Here is a 22,277-nt window from a genome sequence, read left to right as displayed (position 1 = left end):
GGCGTATGGGTCAATGTCTTTAAGTCTCAAGTGAGCGAAAGTATTGACTTGTTGAAATGAAAATCTAATTTTGTGATAAACTTTTGCATAATCTTCAGAAAATCAACAACAAAAAATAATTTTCTTTCTTTATCTTTTTTCTTTTAGATAGCCTTAAGACTTTAGATGGTATCATTTCACATAAAAAAACTCATTGCCCAATTAACACTCTCCTTCAAATTTCATTTTGAAAATGTCATACAAGTGTATTAACAATGATTAAGGACATGATTATGAGCTATAAAATAACTGAATGTTATCATTACGGCGAACGGAGAAGGCATAGTGATAATCTTCTACCACAATTGAACCATGGAGGTAGAAATAAATGGGTGAATCCCTTTTCATTGTTTTCATGTCTGTGTCGCGTCGCCCTCTGAAAAGTCCCATCTCGCCACGGTACATTGACTCCCCTTTCAAAATTATTAGTCTGAAACATTTGACATGAATTGAACTTCATTATTTAGGTTTTCAATGGCTGTATTACTATACAGGCCCGTGGGTGACACCACCACCTGCACGTCGCAAAATAATATTTAATAGCCTACGCTGAATGAATGAATGAATGAAAATATGATACAAAAAAGAGCTCAATTTATATCAAAAGCATCAGACTATACGAGTTTTGAAAGAGCAGTGCTCCTCTCACCGATCGAGTCAGCCCCCAGGCTGAGGTTAAAGAGCGTCCTCGTTCTCGATTGGTCAGTATTGGGGATTGATCCAAGAGCGACCCCAAACAAATCGAATTTCCTTTCAAAGAACCAACTCTGTAAGATCGTTCGGGGTACAGTGTCAACATAAACGGGTAGACCTACAAAATAATGAGAGGCATAACTGCCAACCATATGAAAGGTTTTACTGTATTTTGAACTGGGGTTGGCAGATGAATCGCAACAGTCGCTGCTGGAATATACATTTTCTTGCTTGGCTTGGTGACATCGAGGAACCGGAGTAGCGTCATCTGGGGAGCAAAGTTTAATAAGTTGCTCATTTTCCCAAAGTGGCACTTCGCCTATGCTTTTATCGAATATAAACTGAGAGAGGCTACTGTGGTGTGTTGTGAAGTGACAGGACCTGTTGTGTTGACCATCACAGCTGTTTTGAACTGTTTATCTAATGCCCTGGAGGTGGACGCAATTGAATTGAGTTCGTTATTATTTGGGTTGGTCGTGGTCCGTCGTGGTCGTGATAGTTATACATATCATCACCTTGTTCGGCGCTCCTATATGAACCTTTTAGGTCTGTGAACCAAGTAAGGTAATCTATAGTATAGTGTCGTTGCTCGCTGACGTTTGAATAATCATTGACGTTGAATCGATTATTTTTCGAATTGATTAAATGGTTATTGATTGAACATTCCACCATTTTCTTAGAACTTTTAGTGGATTACTGCGCACTGATTACGATCGTTTTAGTCGCTCGTCATCATCAAATCTACTTTCGACATATAAGCTCATTTCCCATAACACCGTAGTCATCGACCACCGGAACGATGTCGTCGGTAAGCACTGTCAAGACCTTCTCCGCGGCCGATTATGTCATCTTCTCCGGCATGCTCGTCATCTCCGCCGGCATCGGCGTCTACCATGCCTTGACCGGTGGGCGACAGCGGACGACCAGGGAATTCCTGATGGCCGATCGGTCGATGAATCCCATCCCCGTCGCCTTCTCACTCGTCGCCAGCTTCATCTCGGCAATCACCTTCCTCGGGACTCCTGCCGAGAACTATGTTTATGGATGCATGTATTGGATGTTTGCCTTTGCCTATATCGGGGTGGGGCTTGCCACCGCTTTCCTTTTCCTGCCCATGTTCTATAGACTCAACCTGACCAGTACCAATGAGGTAAAGTATACTCATAGTAAACCCCCAAACATCGGAGTTATTATATGCACCCACATCTGTTTATTGCCATCATTAGAACACTGGTACTGTATGTATAAGCCTTTGAGGGAGGTAGCATTTTGATAGAATAATTCAATAAAAGCGGGGTCCCATCGTAAACAAAAGACCAAAAAATGTTGTTGCTGTGATTATATCATAACATGTCGCGCAGCTTCTCCTTCATCTTTTCTTCATTATTCCCTGATGGGCATTGACTGAGACCCCTAGTACTGGTTTTGAAAGCTACAACTTGCTTTATCACTGTAATAGTGTTATGACATCTCATATTTTGAAAGCATATGCTAAAAATACCTCGGTTTCTGACTGTTTCGAGTGACTTTTATGTAGTAGACCTACAAGTACATGCATGGAAATATTACTTTTCCCGAAGTCAGCGTTTTCTTCGCATCTCGATGCAGACGCTTGATTATACCCTTGACCCTGTGTCAACTGTCCCATGTGCTTTTAGCTCGTCTAGTTCCGTTGCCAGACTCCTTTGGTTCAAACTTCAAGTGCGCGACAAATGTTAATGGATATAATAGGAATCTCTTTTCACAATGTTTTCCATCTGTCCATACAGAAGTGATACTGTTACACCCCGGGGGGCCACTTCCATTGACGAGTGGTACCAGGCGCGACCAAAGAAACTCTTTTAAAAAAAATCCCCTTTTCAAGACTGGGCACGTTACGTATGTAATGTAATAAGGGTGTCAAAAACACTAGAATACTGATAAAAGGATATATATTTTGCTATGAAAGCTACTTGTTTAAGGTCAAATTTGCGAGGGGGTGAAAATATCTGAAATTCTGTATAAATGATGCACTTTTTGCCCCAATAATATGCGTTTTTAGACGGAGTCCGATTTGAGCGAGGTGTGGGAGGTGGAGCGGTACTAAATTACCCAATGTAAGTTAAAGGACAAGTCCACCCCAACAAAAAGTTGATTAGAATAATAAGAGAAAAATCCAACAAGCATAACATTGAATTTTTTTTCAAAAATCGGACGTAAAATAAGAAAGTTATGACATTTTGAAGTTTCACTTAATTTCACAAAACAGTTATATGCACATCCTGGTCGGTATGCAAATCAGGAGACTGATGACGTCATCCACTCACCATTTCTTTTGTATTTTATTATATGAAATATGAAATATTCTAATTTTCTCCTCATTGTCAAGTGAAACAACAATTAATTCCTCCCTGAACATGTGGAATTAGCATTATTTAATACTATATGTTTCAGTCAAGTTGGTCCTTATTGTCAAATCTGTAAAAAATAAAATACTGTATAATTCAAACAATAAGAAACAAAAGAAATAGTGAGTGAAGGACATCATCGACTCTCTTATTTACATGTCACCGAGTTGTGCATATCACTGTTTTGTGAAAAATAAGCGAAACTTTAAAATGTCATAACTTTCTTATTTTACATCCGATTTTGATGAAATTTTCAGCGTTATGCTAGTTTGATTTATTCCAGTCAACATTTTTCTGGGGTGGACTTGACCTTTAAGGTAAAGCCGACGTCTGCGATCACATCCGTGACATAACAATTAAAAGATCGCTGCACTTCTTTAGGGGGTCAATTTCAGGAATTACTCGTCAATGGTACCGTTTTGTTTCCAATACTTTTAATGGTAGGTTTTCACACGCCAATACTTGTTTAGGGGTGCATTTTCGAAATGCCCTGGTCGCGCCAGGTATCCAATCGTCATTGGAAGTGCTCCCCCCCCCCCCGGAGTTACACTAAATATTTCACACCAAACCGACTAAGAGTTTTCCATTGAAAAAAATGTGATATTTTCGATCGGTCTACAGCAAGCTTCTTCGGTGAGAATGATACAACGCTTAAGCTTCAACTGTACCCCCCCCCCCCGATATGCGAGTTTGAAGATTCAACTTCGACATAATCTCTTTTGTAAAGAACTTATCTTGAATTTTATGGGGACTACTTTTTAATCTGTTTCTTTGCAGCCCGATCGATTCCTATATACCCCCACCGCAGTCGGATGATTTAATGTTTTTGTTGCTAAATACTCGGGATTACGTTATTATATGTACATGATGTAGGCCTATATCGTCTAGGGTAGAATTTGTTAAAGGAGAATGAAACCCTTGAAACCAGCTGAATCCATATCAAAGAGAAAAATCAAAGAAACATATTGTTGAAAGTTTGAGGAAGATTGAATGAATAATAAGAAAGTTATGAGCATTCGAATATTGAGATCACTAGTGCCATGTAGATCCTCCCAACGGCAATGCGACCAAGATCTGTGATATCACACACATACAACTCCCTCATTACTTTAGTACTTATTTCACTTATATTCTCACTTTTATAGAGTCTATCACAAGGTGAGGTGTTCTCTTTATGAGATGACAAGTACAGAGGTTTCACAACATTATATCATTGATGAATCGTTTGTCATATGATTAGAATGAGCAAAAAGAGATGTTTTGGGGTATATTTTCAGTGTCCAAATGGGAGAGTTGTACGTGTGTGACATCACATATCTTGGTCGCATTGCCAATGGGAGGATCTCCATAGCATTAGTGATCTCGACATTCAAATGCTCATAACTCTTTTATTGCTAGTCCTATTTTACTCAAAGTTTTGTTGATCTTATTCTTTGATTTTTCTGCTTTCACAAAAGCTAACTTGCTCCAAGAGTTTCATTCTCCTTTAAGTTGAAGGTCCGAGAATTCAAATTTGCATTAGCTAGTGTTCCCGTAGAGCATCTGATATTATTAGCCCGCCGTTTTCATTATTGCTGCCCCACAATAAAAAATATGGACCTATTACAAAGTAATAAGTCCATGGTAAAAACACAGCCAAACAGCGTGTATATTTTTACAAACTCGTTCAGAACTCACGATTGTTCTTTCACTTTCAGAGTTTAAAGGTCAAGTCCATCCCAGGAAAATGCTGACTTGAATAAATAGAGTAAAATCAAACTAGCATATTGCTGAACATTTCATCAAAATCGGATATAAAATAAGAAAGTTATGACATTTTAAAGTTTCGCTTATTCTTCACAAAACAGTGATATGCACAACTAAGTGAGTTAGTCGATGATGTCCATCACTCACTATTTCTTTTGTTTTTTATTGTTTGAATTATACAATATTTCATTTTTAATAGATTTGACAATAAGGACCAACTTGACTGAACCATATAGTATTGAACAATGCTAATTTCACATGTTCAGGGAGAAATTTATCGTTCCATCACTTGACAATGAGGATAAAATATTTCATATAAGAAAATACAAAAGAAATAATGAGTGGATGATGTCATAGTATCCTCATTTGCATACCAGCCAGGATGTGCATATAACTGTTTTGTGAAATTAAGCGAAACTTTGAAATGTCATAACTTTCTTATTTTACATCAGATTTTGTTGAAATTTTCAGTGTTTTGCTTGTTGGATTTTTTCTCTTTTTATTCAAATCAACTTTTTGTTGGGTTGGACTTGTCCTTTAAATGTTCCAGACACTAAAACAACAATGTGCACCTTTTCATCCATTAGAGACTGAACATTGCCGAACCAAAATGATCCTACACGCTAGATCGACACGTAAATTATCATGATTATAGTGATTTGTTTTACCCGATTGCTAAGATAGTGAGAAGGCATCGATGCTTGTAAGCAAGCAACCAGAGGACCGACGGCTTAAGGTCCTCTCCGAGGGACCTGATAATGAGGATCTAAATGCCTTTCGAATCGAACCCGGGTCACCGGAATACGAAATCCCTGAGACGGGTCGATCTATCAAGCTCAATATCAGGGCCTTTTTCGCAATCACTATACGTAGACGCATCTGTAACGCAGATAATCCTTTGTAAAAAGCAATTCGATGACAAAGCAGCCTTGGTCGAAAACCAGTGAATCACAACAGCAGTGTCGTCCTGAACCCTGGAAAAACGCAATTTTTGACATTTTTCCTCCGGTCCGAAACCCCAAATCTTCGGACGATTCTGCTGTCCCGGTCCACCAACTTTCGACAAAAACCTCTCAGCTTTCCATTGTCATTTGAATTTTTCAAAGGAATTGGTGCGTTGTAGGAAGCGTCTGGGTAGTGACTGCGAAGAGTCGCTATATTGATGACCTTGCCGAAGTCGTTCAAATTATGAGGCCAGTAACGGGGTCTAGTTTTGATAAATGAATATGATATAAAGAGCTGTCATATTTTTGTTCGGAATCAGTCAAGCATTGCGAAAGCTAGACAGGTGCACTGCTATATGTTTGCGTTTTAATAATGACGTACCGTGGACCCTTCGGGCATATTTTTTTACCTTTGCCAAAGCAATGCAAGAATTTTAAAAATGATCATTTTGACCTGATAACTCCAACTGGTGATAGAGAATGAATGGGGGGGGGGGGGGGGGGGGGTAATGAGGCCCGATTCAGATGGAGTAAAAACGCAAAATTGGATCTTGTACCATGCACAGTGTACTTTTGCCCTGATACGCCATTGTTAAAAAATTACCCAGTATCTTATTGAATTCTCAAGATAAGTAGGGCCCTCCCCCGAAAACCCCATCAAAAACATATTTTTAAGGTGGATCCATAATTTTCGATTATCCGAGTTTTTAAAATCTAATAAAAAGGGAAGGAAAATGGTAAAGGAAACTGGTGTCACATATCAACCTCCAAACTTCGCATGTGTTGGCCCATTCACATCCTTCGTGATTCATTGTAAATAGTACAAACCCTCACCCCACCGCCGTCCTCTTTTGGCCGGTGCTTTTGTTGTTTACTTTCATGATAATTTTGTCCATGATCTCATGAGCATGCCGGGTATACATGCCACATGTTCTTCCTGTTATGCGTGCCATTCACAAAATCATCATGATCATAAAATATAATATATCTGTGACTAATATAAGACGTAGACAGACCCTCTATCACTAACGTAACCCCCAAATGTTTCACGACCAGGAAGAGATGAATACGAAAGAAAAGTAAAAGACAAAAGGTCAAATATTATATATTATACAATATTCTATATATTATATAGATCTCTATCACAAAATTAGACTACCATTTTAAAAAGGGTAATATGTTTCGCTCGCTTGCTGGTCGGTTGTACAAATGTGCACCGTTTTCACGAGGATGTACTGCAACCCCATAGGCCTCTGACCTACCTAGGGCATATATTTTAAGCTCACTCGCCACGCAATTGTCTGCATTTGATTGAGATAAAATATCATTTGGATATATTAAAGCCTATAAAGCCTATATACTTGGAATTACGCTGATAATAGTGCTATATATCTCGAGTAGCTGCTATATACTAGACCAGACTGTTTGCCAAACAAATAAAACTTCAAAGATATCGCTCTTGATGAGGCTTGAGACTTTATCCGTCAGATATTCAACACAATGGAAATGCTGTTTAAAATTTCATACAATTATGCTGTTTACTGTATAAACCTTACAGTGGTTGTTTTACAGTTTAAACAACAATGCTTAATTAAACTCTGTTCTTAAAGATTTAAAAACTTCTTTAAAGTTTAACGTTGTTTAACAACTATATACTGTGAGGTTTATGGTAAACAATGATATATTTAAAACAGCGTTTTTACTTAGTATAAGGTTAGGCCTTCCCAATGCCTGACTTAATTAGCTGATAGTATCCCACGTGTTTGTAATGAACTCTACATGTATAAAGCCAATGAATTTTTAAAATAATTTTGTGCAAACTCCATGCGTGCATTATGACTCGCAGTTTTGCAAGGTGGAATGAGGTAAAGGTGCAAAATCGATTCTAGTTCAAAATAATGTTAAAGCCTGTTCAAAATTGGTCTAAAAAACTGAAATCTCAATAATGGGATATATTGAGTTTACACTTTGAGGACGCATTATGTAACGCAGTTTGCTAGAATAGGTATTGATTAGATTAAAAGAATATTTCCGAAATTTTAAACACCAATATGTTTGGTTGGTAAATCCCCTACAGGACTGTGCGTTTCACCATTCATAGTCAAGATCTGTTACTGGATTATACGAATGGTGTTGGTGCATGTCCTGAAAGTCTGAAACAAGGCTGTTTTTCGTTTTTTTTTTCATATAAAACGAATTTTCATAAAATGTCGTGGGCTGCAAAATATTGGAAATCACCAGCCGTAGCGTACAGTAAATATATGTTAATTTATGATATCCTATCACTAAATTTCTGAAAAGGAGTGCTTAACGGTCCCTCAAAAACGCTATACCGAAAAGGGTGCTATACAGAAAATCAACATTTAGACCTACATATTCACAAAAAAGTCAGCCGTTAAAAAGATTTAACGACCAATACACTTGAAATGATATTCAAGGATGATTCATAAAAGCGTCGTACAACATTTTATACGGGCATAAAACTTCAATGTTTGCGTTTAAGTTTGTTTTAGCAGTTGATTAAACTTTGTTTGAACATGAGTATAGTCTTAAAGGGAAATGGATAAAGTTCATACAGTAAACCAGATATTCATACAGGTTCTGGGGTTACATTTTCATTCAATCATTTCTTATTTAGTAAATGATTATTTTATTCTACAATTAAAGGCTACTATCAGACAGACTCCCAGGTTCGACGATTTCTTTCCTATATTTCTTAACTTTGAAAAAAAAAACGATTCGAACACAAATTTATCGTATTCAGATTTCAGGAAATTATACTCACATACAAGTCGATTTTCGCCGAAATGTCCATATCATTTATATTTAGGCCTACAGTTTGTAGTGATTGTGCCCAAATGAAGAGAGCGCGCAAAACCGTAAGCCACTTGTTGCATAGGTACCTAAAAGACAGTACCCTTCATTTCTCTCCATGTTGGAAGGGGAGGGGGGGGGGTCTTTACTTCTTGCTGGATGATGATTACATACCTGTTTCTATGGTCTGCCTGACATATCATCAATCCATTTTAGGAAAACCACTTGGAATCCAAACCACGACATTTAATATATGAGGTACTCCCTTTACCATCACTATGTTCTGGAGACAACAGATCTGTAGGCATGATTGGGGCATTGCGAGAAGCACCGTTCGATTGCAAATGGGGGCATTGGCAGGAAGATGAGTTGCAATTGTCATTTTCATAATACAAAGCTGCCCCTAATGTACATTATTTTGCTTGGATGAGATACCCACGCTTACCCATATTTACGAATCACTTTATAGAACTCCATGAACACTGTTTAAAAAAAACCTGATTTTACAGAAAAAAGAAGATTTTGCAGAAAGCAATAATATAACAGAATCATTCTGTAAATTTATAAAACAGGAATTTTTCTGCAATTTAACAGAACAGGTCTGTTTAAAAAGGGAAAAAGGTGTTTTATTAAAGGAAATTTTTAAGGTTCCATACACCAAATACCAATTTCCTTTAATTTTACATGATCTGGTAAGATTATAGGTGTTCTCGAGACTCTGCTGCAGGAACTACTTTTATTTTAAGGATGAATTTTCTAACAGTGAACTCTATCATTTAATCTCGCATAGATGCATCCATGACCCCTTATTATAGTACCCCAACTGTTTGGTCGGTTATTGAATAAAAATTACCAGTTATTTTGAAGATATCTAATAGGTGTACTGTCTAATTCTTAACCTTGGCACACTGTTTGTGACACGGCAGGGAGTATAAAAATTGATTGAAAAATAAGATTTAAAATTCTTATTTTGAAAAAAAAAAAAAAAAAAAAAGCAAATGATTGGGTGTATTGAACAAAGTTCTTTAATTAGGGCCTATGTCAATCCCCCTAATATTAAGAAAATGACGTCACATCTGATATGGGCCTTCTTTCGCCCACTCCTTTCAAAATACTCTGACACCGGGGAAGGAGGGGGGCGTGGCTGATTTAAGATTTTGAAAGAGGGGTCGCAACTGGCGAGGGTTAGGGGTGGTGGAGTGGTCCCCCTGCCACGGCAAGGCACTGTCTAATGACTTCTTGAAAATCGTGTCACAAGTATTATTTTGGAACACTAGCTTTTGGATGACCCCAATCCCCCCCTACAAAAAAATAAGAATAAAAAAGGTGAATTCATGTTATGGTTGACGAACCCAACACAATTATTCACATACAACTAATATATACAAAACACTTAATTTGAGATTAACCTTGCAGCGAGATCACCGTGGCACGAGTTTACTACGTGTTTCGATCTGAGTTACGCGACCCTCGAAATGAGCAAACATTTTATAACATGGTGTATATCATTACAGCCAATAGTAAAAAGAATACCTTTATTATTCAATTCAATTCATTTATTTTCTCTTTCAATCTTTTTACATTTACAATGAGAGTTCAATATACATATTTACACAGTATAACATTTAAATCATTTTTTATAATACAATAATATCAAGAAATCGAAAGGGAAGGAGACCAACTAAAAAGCAGAGCTTGTAGGGTGAAGGCCCCTTTTTATAAGTAAATTTTATGAATAAAAAATAAGATAAAATAAAGAAATAAACAATTATTTCCACATCCTTGTCCTGTTTTCAACTCTATTCAGTTAATGGTGTACAATGACCAACCGTGGCAAACTAATCAATGACTAAATTCGTGTTCAAGTTCTTATCTCCTGATTTCCCACGGTTTTTTTTTGTCCCATTCATAGTGGCTTCCATCCTCGCGAAAGGATTGACGGGAAAAGCAGACAGTACTTCCGTAGTAGGTCATGTAAGGTCACAAAGGTCAGGCGTCGGGTCAGATATATCGAGGCCAGTCTCGTTGCTGCAAAAGACACACACACACACACACGCGCACACAAAAACAAAACAAACAAACAAACAAACCAAAGTAAAATAAGATGAAAATAATTAAATTTAAAAGTTTCATTGACCATGTTTACCATGGGAATAAATTCAGATTGTAACGACCACATGAAACTAAGAACATTAATAGGAAAATATCACACAACTAACGAACTCTGACTTCTATCGAAATCTCATTTTACAATTTATCAATTGTGCAATACATATTCTAATAATTACTATAATTGTGAATTTTATAGACCTATATTGTTCGTGTCAGGCATGTAGGCCCATGCTTACACTGTAAAAACTGTGGTGTTAAAACTGACACCAGTGGGTGTTAATAGAGGACCACACCCTCTGGTGTTAAAATTACACCCTAGAGATTGAATATAACACCAAAGAGTGTACGTGTAACAACCAAAGGTGTTGCAATAACACATGTATGTGCTAAACTAACACTGTCAATTTAACACCGGTGTAACATAACTGGTGTGGTCCTCTATGTACACCGGTTAACACTGCAGCTTTTGCTGTGTACGTGGTATTCATTCTGTTTCTCACGCCTGAAAACATTTTTTTTGTGTTTTCACATGGAAATATTCTTGAATTTGTCTGCCGCTGCATACCACCATAGTTTTGATTTAAAAACCGATTTAAATTGAACTCTACATTTTTTTTTTCAGTGAACATTTTATTATGCTCTAGATTTTCGTTTCTAAAAAGATTAATCTTCATTTATGTATTTTTTTATTTGTTTCTTTTTACAGTACTTGGAAAGGCGGTTCAACAGGGTGGTGAGAGTGTGTGGCATGCTAACATTTGTTCTTCAGACGGTAAGATATATATATATATTTGTTTATATATATGGTGTGAAATTATAAATGTACAACAGCTTTGGCAACTTTTTTTATATACATATTTTGTGAAAGAAATGGATGAAGAGAACAATGGTAGGCGTAGCTTAAATCAAGGTTCCCCAGAGCTATCTGCCCTTTGGAAAAATTGGCAATGCCGAAAAAATGTCTCTGCCGGGAATCGAACCCGGGCTCCCAGCTTTGAACACCGGTGCCTTAACCACTAGACCACAGAGACGGGTTAGTGGCTAGGGCGACCCCGATCCGATTGACCGTCAGATAGACAGATTTTCGACACTATACCAATTATAATTTCCTTTGTCAGGTGTAGGTGGGTTTTGAACAATGACAAGCCGCCATGCCTCAGCTGGATCAAAGCTATTGCTTTGATACAGTACACGTATGGGAGAAAGTATACAAATGTGTGAAATTATAAATGTACAACAGCTTTGGCAACTCTTTTATAAACATATTTTGTGAAAGAAATGGATGAAGAGAACGATGGTAGGCGTAGCTTAAATCAAGGTTCCCCAGAGCTATCTGCCCTTTGGAAAAAGGGCAGATATAAATATATGTATATATATATATTTGTATTTTTATGCCTTGTGTGCACAGAATCATAAATATAATATTCATTTTATTTTGCCAATACCGCGACGGTCATGACCGATATGCTCTCAATGTGCGACGACGAGTCTTTTTGAATTTTTGAGTTTATTCTGTTTCCAAGACAAAAGAAACAAATCAATCAAACAATGAATTAAAGTCTATCGATAATATGAGGGAGAAAACACAAAACCGAAAAGAAAAAAAAGAAGAAGTTCATGTTTGTGTTCTGCACTTCAATTTGAAGCAGTCAGACTAAAGATAATGTGTAATTCATTGATCTTCCCGCTGCCATCGGCGACACTTAAGTCATAAAAAAGGAGATATAGAATGTCTCTTTATTTACTAAACTCTTGAACCTTTTGGTGTATATACACTGACACAATCTGGGTGAGCCACCCCCATCCCCAATTATTATTATATTGTGTTTGCAAATCACTTGTTTGGTATCTTGTTTTTTCATAAAAATGTCCGTAAATGAGTGGTTGATTTTATTTGATTTTTTTTTCATATCGAATCTGACAGGATATTGAACCGAAGAAATGATTTTGACTAACTCGCGTCACTTTATTTTATTGATTAGTTTTGTCTAAAACTGTTGCACCATGTAAATACAGTCCATGTTTACATTGCGTGTTACCTATTGCACTGCGTAGCTGCTCGGGAGGGGGGGGGGGTAGATAAGAACCACCAATTCATACCATGCATACACTCTAAATTACAGGGATTTAAAATTAGTCCACATGGACTGTAGTTAGGGACCAATCGAATTCCGGATTTAATTGAATCCTTCAGATTCCTTTTTTAAATCTCGAAAGATTTAAATTTAATTTAAATTTAAATCATTTGAGATTTAAATTTAAGTCTTTAGGATTAAAACAAAATCCAGAAATCGATTGGTCCCTAACTACAATCCATCTAGACTTATTTTAAATCCCTGTAATTTAGAGTGTACAGTCATGCGTATATCAATGGTAATTGGGATTTTGGGATGAAGGATCATAAATCAATTTTTCGAAGAACAGCAAGCAAATGTTTATGATAAATAACAACTTTGATAGTGGTAGTCATTGAGTCAAGAATTGATCCAACACAAAAATGAATGGATAGAGTAGGATTAATTAATATGTAAATAATTAGATAAATATAAATCAATCAATTTAATGAAAAAAAGGATAAAGTAAGAATGAGACTGTAATATAAAATGCGAGATGGAAATGGAGATATAGTTGCTTTGTAGAATACTGTATTATTATTTTATGAACACCGCCCTTCGAAAGTACTCCTTCAACAAAACACGCCTCGAATTTAATACCGGTAGTAAGTCACTCGTCTGGTAGAAAGTAGTAAGCAAACTTCAGACGCGATTATATTTCCACTATCTTGGCAATCGTTTTATTTACTTGTTTAAGATATGATTTCTATTTTCGATTATCTCGCTGGTAGTTTGGATCCACGCCAAACGCATCACCTAATACCACGCAGACACACACATGACCGTACGCGCGGGGGGGGGGGGGGAGCAGTTTCCCCTAGAAATTTTGAAAACTTACAAATGAACTGGGGAAAAAAATCACAAAATCAACCAAAAGTGTGTACAATTTTGTTTTCAATTACATTGTAGACTATGACAAGCTTGGTCGTTTTGTTTCCTCGTTTTCGAGTTTCTTCAACTTTATTACGCATCTTGCCCCCCCCCCCCCCGGAAAAAAATTCTACTTACGGCCATGGGCTCACAAATTAAGCTATTGGCAGCAGGTTTGTATATAATAATGATAATAACGGGATTGTCAATGGACCCTTACACTGGGCGACACTCTCTTGGGTGCAAAGTGCAAGTAGATGAGTTAGAGAAAACATAACAACGGAAGAGGAAACACAAATAATTATTAAAACTTTTGAGAGAGAGGGAGGGGGGTGCATAACAATGGAAGAGGAAACACCAATACAGATTAAAAAGTTCTACGAATATCAATTTGATTAACAAGAACTACAATTGCATTTGTTGTCCTCAGTTGGAAGGGTGTAATTCGTGAAGAAGATTAATCATGCTTATTGGATATAATTTTTTGTGTGAATCTGACCCCCCCCCCCCCTATGTTTTGCAAAAATAAACTAGAACCTTCTCGGTGAATGCATGGATGTTCCAGAATGAATTCATTATCTTGAAATAACCATTCTTGGTCTCGGTCGCTTTGCTTGTTTTATGTCTTTCACTTTCAAAAATTACTGGCTGTATTCATAAATATAGCCTTTCAATATAATTTGTGCTTGAAAAGTATAATTATTACTTTACTGGACGTATATTTGAAGATACCATATACTTGAGAGACGGGCGCAAATCTCTCCACCCCCCCCCCCCCCCCCGTAAACATCATTGAACCCAATGCTGTTGTTTGTGTTACATCCACTCTTGTACAGCCCTATACTATTCGATCATTCCCAAACATAATGACTAATAACTGTTCTAAAGGAGAGAAAACAATATTATATATGTAGTATGCTTATAATACAATTTTATTTTGTGGACCTTGTAACGGCTTATCCAGCGTCAAGTGACCCCGAAACTGTTCCAAATTATGACTGAGTTTCCGTTTAATAATTAGGTTTAGTGTCCAAAAATGGCTCGATCCACAGATGTTTTTTTTTCCTAGCTAGGGCGTGGTTGATTATCTAGTCAACATCAGCGCAGAGATGTTGGCAGAAATATGTTGTAGAGCCTTTCGACAATTAGTTGTTGTTCTTTCCTCTTATTGTCCCATCAATACAGCTGAAATGCGCTTTAATATGAAACGCTAGGCCAATATTATTGTATTATTATATTTGTTTTTTATTGATGCAAAAACTATAAAACAAAAGACAGGCAGGCGGTCAAAAGACCGACATATGTTTAATTTGTTTAAAACATGATTATACAAATCATATTCATGAAAAAAAAACACTGCAAAGTTGTAATTAAGCACGTACACGTACGTCTCTTTTATTCGTGGTTCTTTGACTTGTACCTGGGTTCCAAAAAGCTCAAGAAATGCTGTTGAAAACTACCAGAGGACCAACTTATTATCTTCATTTCAGGTGGAACGTTTTAATAATGAGAATAAATCTTTACAAAGGATAGGCCCAGCGTCTGACCTAGATATGCATGTCCCTTGGAAGCGGGGGTGCTGGGGGTGCAGGCTGAAGCATCCCCAAGATTTTCCTGGGGTTGCTGCGTGTATTATTTCCCTTCGGCAGCACCCCCTGGAAATCTGGTAGGTGTGACATAATGGAGAAATGTAACTCAAATAAACTTTATTTTGTAGTGAAACACTTTTTGGGGGTCATCAGCACCCCCTGTAAAAATATTGTTCCCAGGGCCCTGCTTATACCCCTTCCTCCCCTTACCCTCCCCGCCCACATCAGACGACACAAGCATGAATACAATTTTTTTATACAGACAATTAGAAAAAAAAACGATATACGAATACGAGACATTTCCATAATAGGTTCACTCTTGTGTGACAATTTGAACTCTTTAAAATAAATTTACCTTTCATGTCCTTGAGCATGTTAAGACGAACTTACGAAACTATACTGCAAAGTCACTCTTGGAGCGATTTGTTAATGACAAAATCGTAGCAAACATCCATAAATAATACAAATAGTCGGGTATAAGAAAGTTTCGCCCTTTTAACAGGGGTATAGGGGACAATATCTTTAAAAAGAATGTGCTGGTAAAAAAAAATGAGAAGCCAAAAAAGGGGATTTCACTCTTGATGTTGACGACGCCGCCGCCGTCGCCTCCGTCGGAAAAGCAGCGCCTCTAGTCTTGCTCTGCTATGCAGGCGAGACAAAAAAAAAGCGCGATTATTACCCCTATAATGTGTTGTCGTTTGAAAGCATGATTTTGCGTAAAATTGATTTAGCTCTCTTGAATTTAACAACCAAGTATTTTTTTTTGAAAAAAATGTTGAAATTTTAAGCACTGTAGTTATCTTTTTATTTCTTGTTTCTTTTCAAAAATTGTGTTATACAGGTTATTTATATGGGTATCGTGATCTATGCACCAGCACTCGCTTTGAGTGCGGGTAAGTATCTGTTCATTGCTCCTGCCCGACTCCTATTCCGATTTTTTTTTTTAAAGTAGCATGTGGGAAGGGTCATCTGCCCCCAACCCCTGTTTATTGAGAAAAATTCAGGAAATTTCAGCGCATGCTCCCCAAACAAAATTTCACAACAATATGATGTTAGTCAGATTTTATTTGAGTATTTTGGCCTATTTGGAGTTTTTACTTACCCTCTCTGACGACGTAATTTTATAATGATATCAATTTTGAAGTGCCGATTCAATGACTCAAAATATAAGTTATAGCTCCAGCTGCTAAAGGCACTTGTTACATTCAAGGAATATCTTACTCGTATTTCAATTATCTGCTTGCTCGATTTGGTCTATCCAAGATTTCTAGAAATATTCTATAAAAAAAAACAAATCATTGAACATTGATCAACATTTTGTCATTAATACTGTATATCCCTCTTCCCTCCCCAAGATATACATTGCTGATCGGAAATAAGTTTATTCATCTCAAACATTATCTTGGGCACAGTTTATGATAAATGCCAGGAATTTTATTTTCAAATCTCTATACAAATTAAATCATGCTTTCGTGGTTTTTTTAATATGATTATTTTAATTTCGAAGTTTGTTTTGATATTGTTTTTGTTGTCCCTTACAGTTACTGGGCTCAATCTATGGGGTTCTGTACTCGCTATCGGAATAGTGTGCACCTTCTACACGACCATTGTAAGTATCTCTTAACCTCTTTCTTTAAAGTATAGTGTCCGCAAAGATTTCTGAAAAAGTGAAAACAAAAGTGATTAACCGTACGCAGACTGTAGTTTATTACGTTATATCAGTGATATATTTATATGCTTCGTCATAATACGTAATTAATAATTTTCCCGTTTTCTTTCTACTTTAGATTCGATTTGATTTCCACATTTCAGTAACATACTGTAGTATATGAAAGTATAATCATTTTTCAGCATTTCATGATTATAAACATAACAGCATATTGATGAAAAATACTTTTTTTTACGAAATCCATAAAATATTTATTCATCGAAGGACAAAGTTTCTTTGGCTTGTGATACCAGCATTGGCTCTTGTAGTGTTGTTGAAGAAACATAAGAGCCAGTAGACAGCAGATATAGTGGGATTCAATCTTGACTCTCTGAGTCCAGTTTAATGTCTGATTCAATGTTGTACATTTAGGTGTGGCTTCACTCAAGCACGATAGTGCAATTCAATAGCTCAACTTAAACATGCAAGAGTACAATGTTTGCAGTAACTACACCAGGTGGTGACATGAATATCTCAACTGTTCATGCACACATTACTTTGAATAAATTATAATTTCATCAATGATTGTATACACAACATTCTCCCCTTGTCAAACTTGAACAGAGTATAGTGGTGACCATAACAACACAAGAAACTTTCAAACTGATTATTCTACATTATGTACCTGTAATATATCTCCAAACTAAAAACTTTTTTTTTCTTCAATTTATCCAAATGTTAATCTCTCCAAAAAATAACATCTATCCTATCTGATTAATATACCTGGTTATTCCAATTTATACATGTTCTTTAGCTTTTTACAATACACTCCTTTCAAACTTACTACAATTAGTAGTTTTTCAATGTTTATAAAGAACGAAATGAATAATTTGGATTCAAGCAACAATCTTGACATTATACCTCATACAATTTTATAATACTCAATTTTGAAAAAAGGGGTTGTCTAAATTATATTATTCGTCATGCAATTTCTTTCTGAGTACTAGTTTCTCAATTTAATTGTCAATACTTCACATAATTTCCATAGTATTCGGGTTCTCTTCTTTTACGAGTACTACGTCTCAATTCTTTGTGCACTGCTTCCTCTCCCTCTTCTACAGCATCTTGCCTGAATTCTTTAATACATCGGTCACATTTGTTCGACGGCGGCCGTACGGCGAGTCGAAAACAGCCGTTTTAACATTTTTTTGTACAAGCTACATGATGGGCGGTTTGAATAAAACGGCTGTTTTCGACTCGCCGTAGAGCAAATGTGACCGAGGTATTAGTTGTCGTTTTAATTTCTACCAGCCAAGATCCATTCATTTTACCTTTTTGCATTTGCGAACAACTGTTACTAGCAACTCTTTGAATCAATGAACAAATAAACATTTTTTTTAATTTGAATTTGTTAATGAATTAAAGGAAGAAAAAAATTGAATAAATAAATACACTCGGCAAAAAAAGTTCTTGGACACTTATAAAAGTTGAAATATTCCTTATAGATATTTGATTAAAGGCAAATTATTGTATGTCTCAATGACCACACAATATTCCTCTTCCAGTATGACATAACATTTTCATGTGAACAGTCATGCATGGGTGGTTAAATGCTTTAAACAATAGCAATATCAGTAATAGAAAATTGCAAGAAATGGACCATTCAAATGCTAATGATCATGGCCATCCTGTAGGCGTACATTCAACAATTCAACAGGGGGTTATCATTTGAATTGAATGCTTAGGGATGCATCATGAGATGGAAAATGAGATGGATCATTTGGACACTCACTTCCAAGATGAAGCTTTCCAACCAAGAGCGTGCAAGAGCAATAGGAATGTTGCAGTCTGGGCAGTCATTTAGACAAGTGGCTCGATATTTCCAAGTTTCACCAACAACAATTTCAAATTTGAACCAGCATTAATTGGCTACTGATGAAGTTAGTAGAGACCGCCCTAAGAGTGTTCGACCTAGGGCCACCACCCCTGTACTTATGCCAAGATACTGAAATTTGACATTTTGTTCATCGACTAACTTTGACTTAAAATTCCAGTGGAATAGTGATGCATCCAAGGTGGATAACTTTCTCTTCACTTTTAGAGTGGTATTTGACTTTAAGTTTGCTTTTATCGTTTAATGGATATTTATGCCACACAAACTTTAACAACTGAAAGAATGACTGATTGTTTTCTTGCAATTTTCTTTTACTGACATTGCTATTGTTTAATGCCTGTAACCAGCCATGCACTGACTGATCCATTTCTTGCAATTTTCTTTTACTGACATTGCTATTGTTTAAAGCATTTAACCACCCATGCATGACTGTTCACATGAAAATGTCATGTCATGCTGGAAGAGGAATATTGTCTGGTCATGTTGACATACAATAATTTGCCTTTAATCAAATATCTATATGGAATATTTTAACTTTTATAAGTGTCCAAGAACTTTTTTTGCCGAGTGTAGATATAATTTACATTCAACTATCTCGCTACCGTGGTTACACTTTTCAATCAACAGGGAGGAATGAAAGCAGTGCTGTGGACCGATGTATTCCAGGTGATCGTAATGATGATCGGATTCTTAGCTATCGTAATTGAGACATGCAGACGACTCGGTGGACTGGGTGAGGCGTGGCGGATTGCTGACGAAGGAGGGCGGATTGATTTCATTGAGTAAGGATGACAAAAACCACGTTTTCGTTGATTAGATAACACATTTAAAGAAAAAAAAATCATGAAGAGAATAAAATATTTTGATTAACGGAATATGTTTCAAGGCAATCAAACCTCGTTATCAGCCTGAAAAATTATTGACAATTGGTACTCGGACTTATAAACTTTGGATATCACGTTAATATCAGGATGTATATACATGCCTTTCTTAAAAAAGTAATGTTTTCCCACTTGGATATCAGGAATTCCATTTTGTGATTTCAGCAAATAAAAAACTAACACACATTTATGTTGTACTTTCGGAAAGACACATATATCACAGCATAGTTTATCTGATCACTAAATAGAGGGGGGAGGGGTGCTACTGGTTAGCCATAGGCATACGGGTCCCAGAGGTATCACAGGCCTAATTCATTTCCCATAGACTCGTATGTTAAAGTGGCACTTTTAAAAAAATCATAAAATATAAGGAGGAAATTCGAGGGTTGAATGTTTACTACCAGTGGACAGGGTATATGTCTGACATTCTATATCTGACCAGAAATGGGTACCTCGACCGGCTCATTTTAAAAATAAATCGGCATTTATGAAGACTACACCTGACAGGATCAAATTCATCACTTGAGAGAGTAAAATGGCCCTAATTCTTCAGCTAATAAAAAAAAATAGTTCCAAAGTAGTGATATATCCTTCCAATTTGGAAAAAGGAAGTTCAGTAGGTACCCTCCCTAGAATCAGTGTTAGATTGTCAATCATGTTCATTCATTTTTTTCAATCAGCAATATCAAATTTAAAAATTGAGCAATGGGTTGGCTCGAATGAATATCTTTGGCCTGCCAGTTGTAGTTAGGCCCGTGTGACCAAGAAATCCTAAAATTCGAATCCCACTCATTACGTAAATACAATTGTAGGCGCAAGATTGTATTTGGAAGTTAGATATGCAAAATATTTTCCTTTCCAATCTGAAGCACCCACTGCAATTCTTGAAACAGTTGAAGCTGCTGTTTCGAAAGTCATCTTTGGTACTTGAGTCATGGCGTTTGCGTCATAATTATGCGAGGTGTCAGCCTGTCAGCTTAATCAGAACTTGCACTTTAAGTATGGCGTTATATGATTCAACTAACTGGAGCGTGCCGGATTGCGAGTAGGTTAAAGAGAACGTTCAGCCAGGTTCAAAATGACGAAAAAGAGGCCTATACCTTCGGGCCGTTCAAACTCGATGTTCGGCACGATCACCAACATTTGCAAAGTAAATATCCGAAATAAGAAAGGTCGACAGTTTTTGTACTTGATAATCTTTTAGTCTTTTTTTTTGTTTATTTTTTTGCTTGTGAAATTCTCAAGGAGACTTATGCCATCTCATTCATGGTCGATTGTTTTTGCCGACAAGAACCGTATAGTGAGCTATGCTCCCACCAAAGAGTAGGGGCAACAAACCTATGTGCAGTGATAATTTAAAAAAAAACTAGGTGCGAAAAACAACCCTGGGGCTCCCTAACTGAGTTCCATTGCCTGCGCCGCTCGTTTGAAACAATAACATTGATTAAAATAAGTGTGTATGTTGGCTCCAAGCAGTGCATTACAGAAGTGAATCGAGGTCGATAAAAATATCAAAGTCGTCAATCTCGTCATAACAAATCCTGTACGAAATTTCGTTGAAAATCACAATATATAAACAACTGATGGAGAGGTGCGTCGTTATGGATATGCATCATGAAAAATGTGTATTATGCGGAAGGTATTGACATAATCTGTCTACAACAAGATAATGTTGGTTCTACAGTATAATAGGATCTTAAGATGTTCAATACCTAATTGTATCTTTCCGAAATGTTTTATAAAAAAATTTTTTTCATTATATCATGCATGTAGAGTACATAGAATGTTAAAAATACGCACGATTCCTGACAAAACAAATTCAGAAAATGTAAATTTACAAACTTGATATGAATGCATTTTGTGGTTATCTACATGTTTTTATTCATTTCAAGTAATTTTCAAAATTCGGTTCACCTTTGTATGCAGCGAACATTTCAAAATCTTCATGTGTATGTAAACATCGAAGTCTGCGTGTTTTGTTCGTATTTAGCAAATATGAAAGAAAATGGCTTGAATTTTAGCTGTTACATGGTATCGCTTTTTGTCATGTTTCCCAATTTGCAACTGTAGTGCCTGTTCTCTATATCGTCACATCTGCTCGAAATAGACTGCCGTTATTCATGTAATTCACAGTATTTGTTTTGTTAACGAGAGAAAAGTAAATAGTCGAGATGTAGCTAGGTGATAATTTAAGAGTCCATGTCCTCTGCAACGACAGCAATTCAAATAGTAGACAGACTGATGCCGGGATGAAACATACTGCCCCAGAGGTACATGGACGCAAGCGACAAATTAAAAGTGACATTTTATGTATAAGATATGGATGAGATAGCGAATTTGCACTGTTTTCAGTATGATATTACTTATGTCTTGCCCAAGGTATACTTAGCAGGATGAGCGGTTAATTGACCCATGCTGTGAACATTTTGAGCACTGTAGGAAATTGTTGTTTGGTTGACATGTCACTTGCCTCCTTTTGCCATTGTACAAAAACATGTCGGTATGTGACATTAAAACGTCGTGGGAAATTGATTAGTGTAATCACT

General features: G+C 36.6%; 1 protein-coding gene across 1 annotated transcript in view; it reads left to right on the top strand.

Annotated features, from left to right (window-relative positions):
* Positions 1-677: 677 nt before the first annotated feature.
* LOC129280810 (sodium-coupled monocarboxylate transporter 1-like) overlaps positions 678-22,277 on the top strand; it is a 45,094-nt gene continuing 23,494 nt past the window's right edge. The window contains exons 1-5 of the mRNA XM_064112536.1: positions 678-1,882; positions 11,442-11,507; positions 16,150-16,201; positions 16,850-16,917; positions 19,478-19,632. Of these exons, the coding sequence (XP_063968606.1) occupies positions 1,532-1,882; positions 11,442-11,507; positions 16,150-16,201; positions 16,850-16,917; positions 19,478-19,632 (692 nt within the window). The 5' untranslated portion in view covers positions 678-1,531. The remainder of the gene's footprint in view (positions 1,883-11,441; positions 11,508-16,149; positions 16,202-16,849; positions 16,918-19,477; positions 19,633-22,277) is intronic.

Source organism: Lytechinus pictus, chromosome 17 (genome assembly GCF_037042905.1).
Source record: "Lytechinus pictus isolate F3 Inbred chromosome 17, Lp3.0, whole genome shotgun sequence".
In the NCBI taxonomy this organism is placed as follows: domain Eukaryota; kingdom Metazoa; phylum Echinodermata; class Echinoidea; order Temnopleuroida; family Toxopneustidae; genus Lytechinus; species Lytechinus pictus.
Note: the sequence above shows the minus strand (reverse complement) of the source record. Positions and strands in the feature narration are given on the sequence as shown.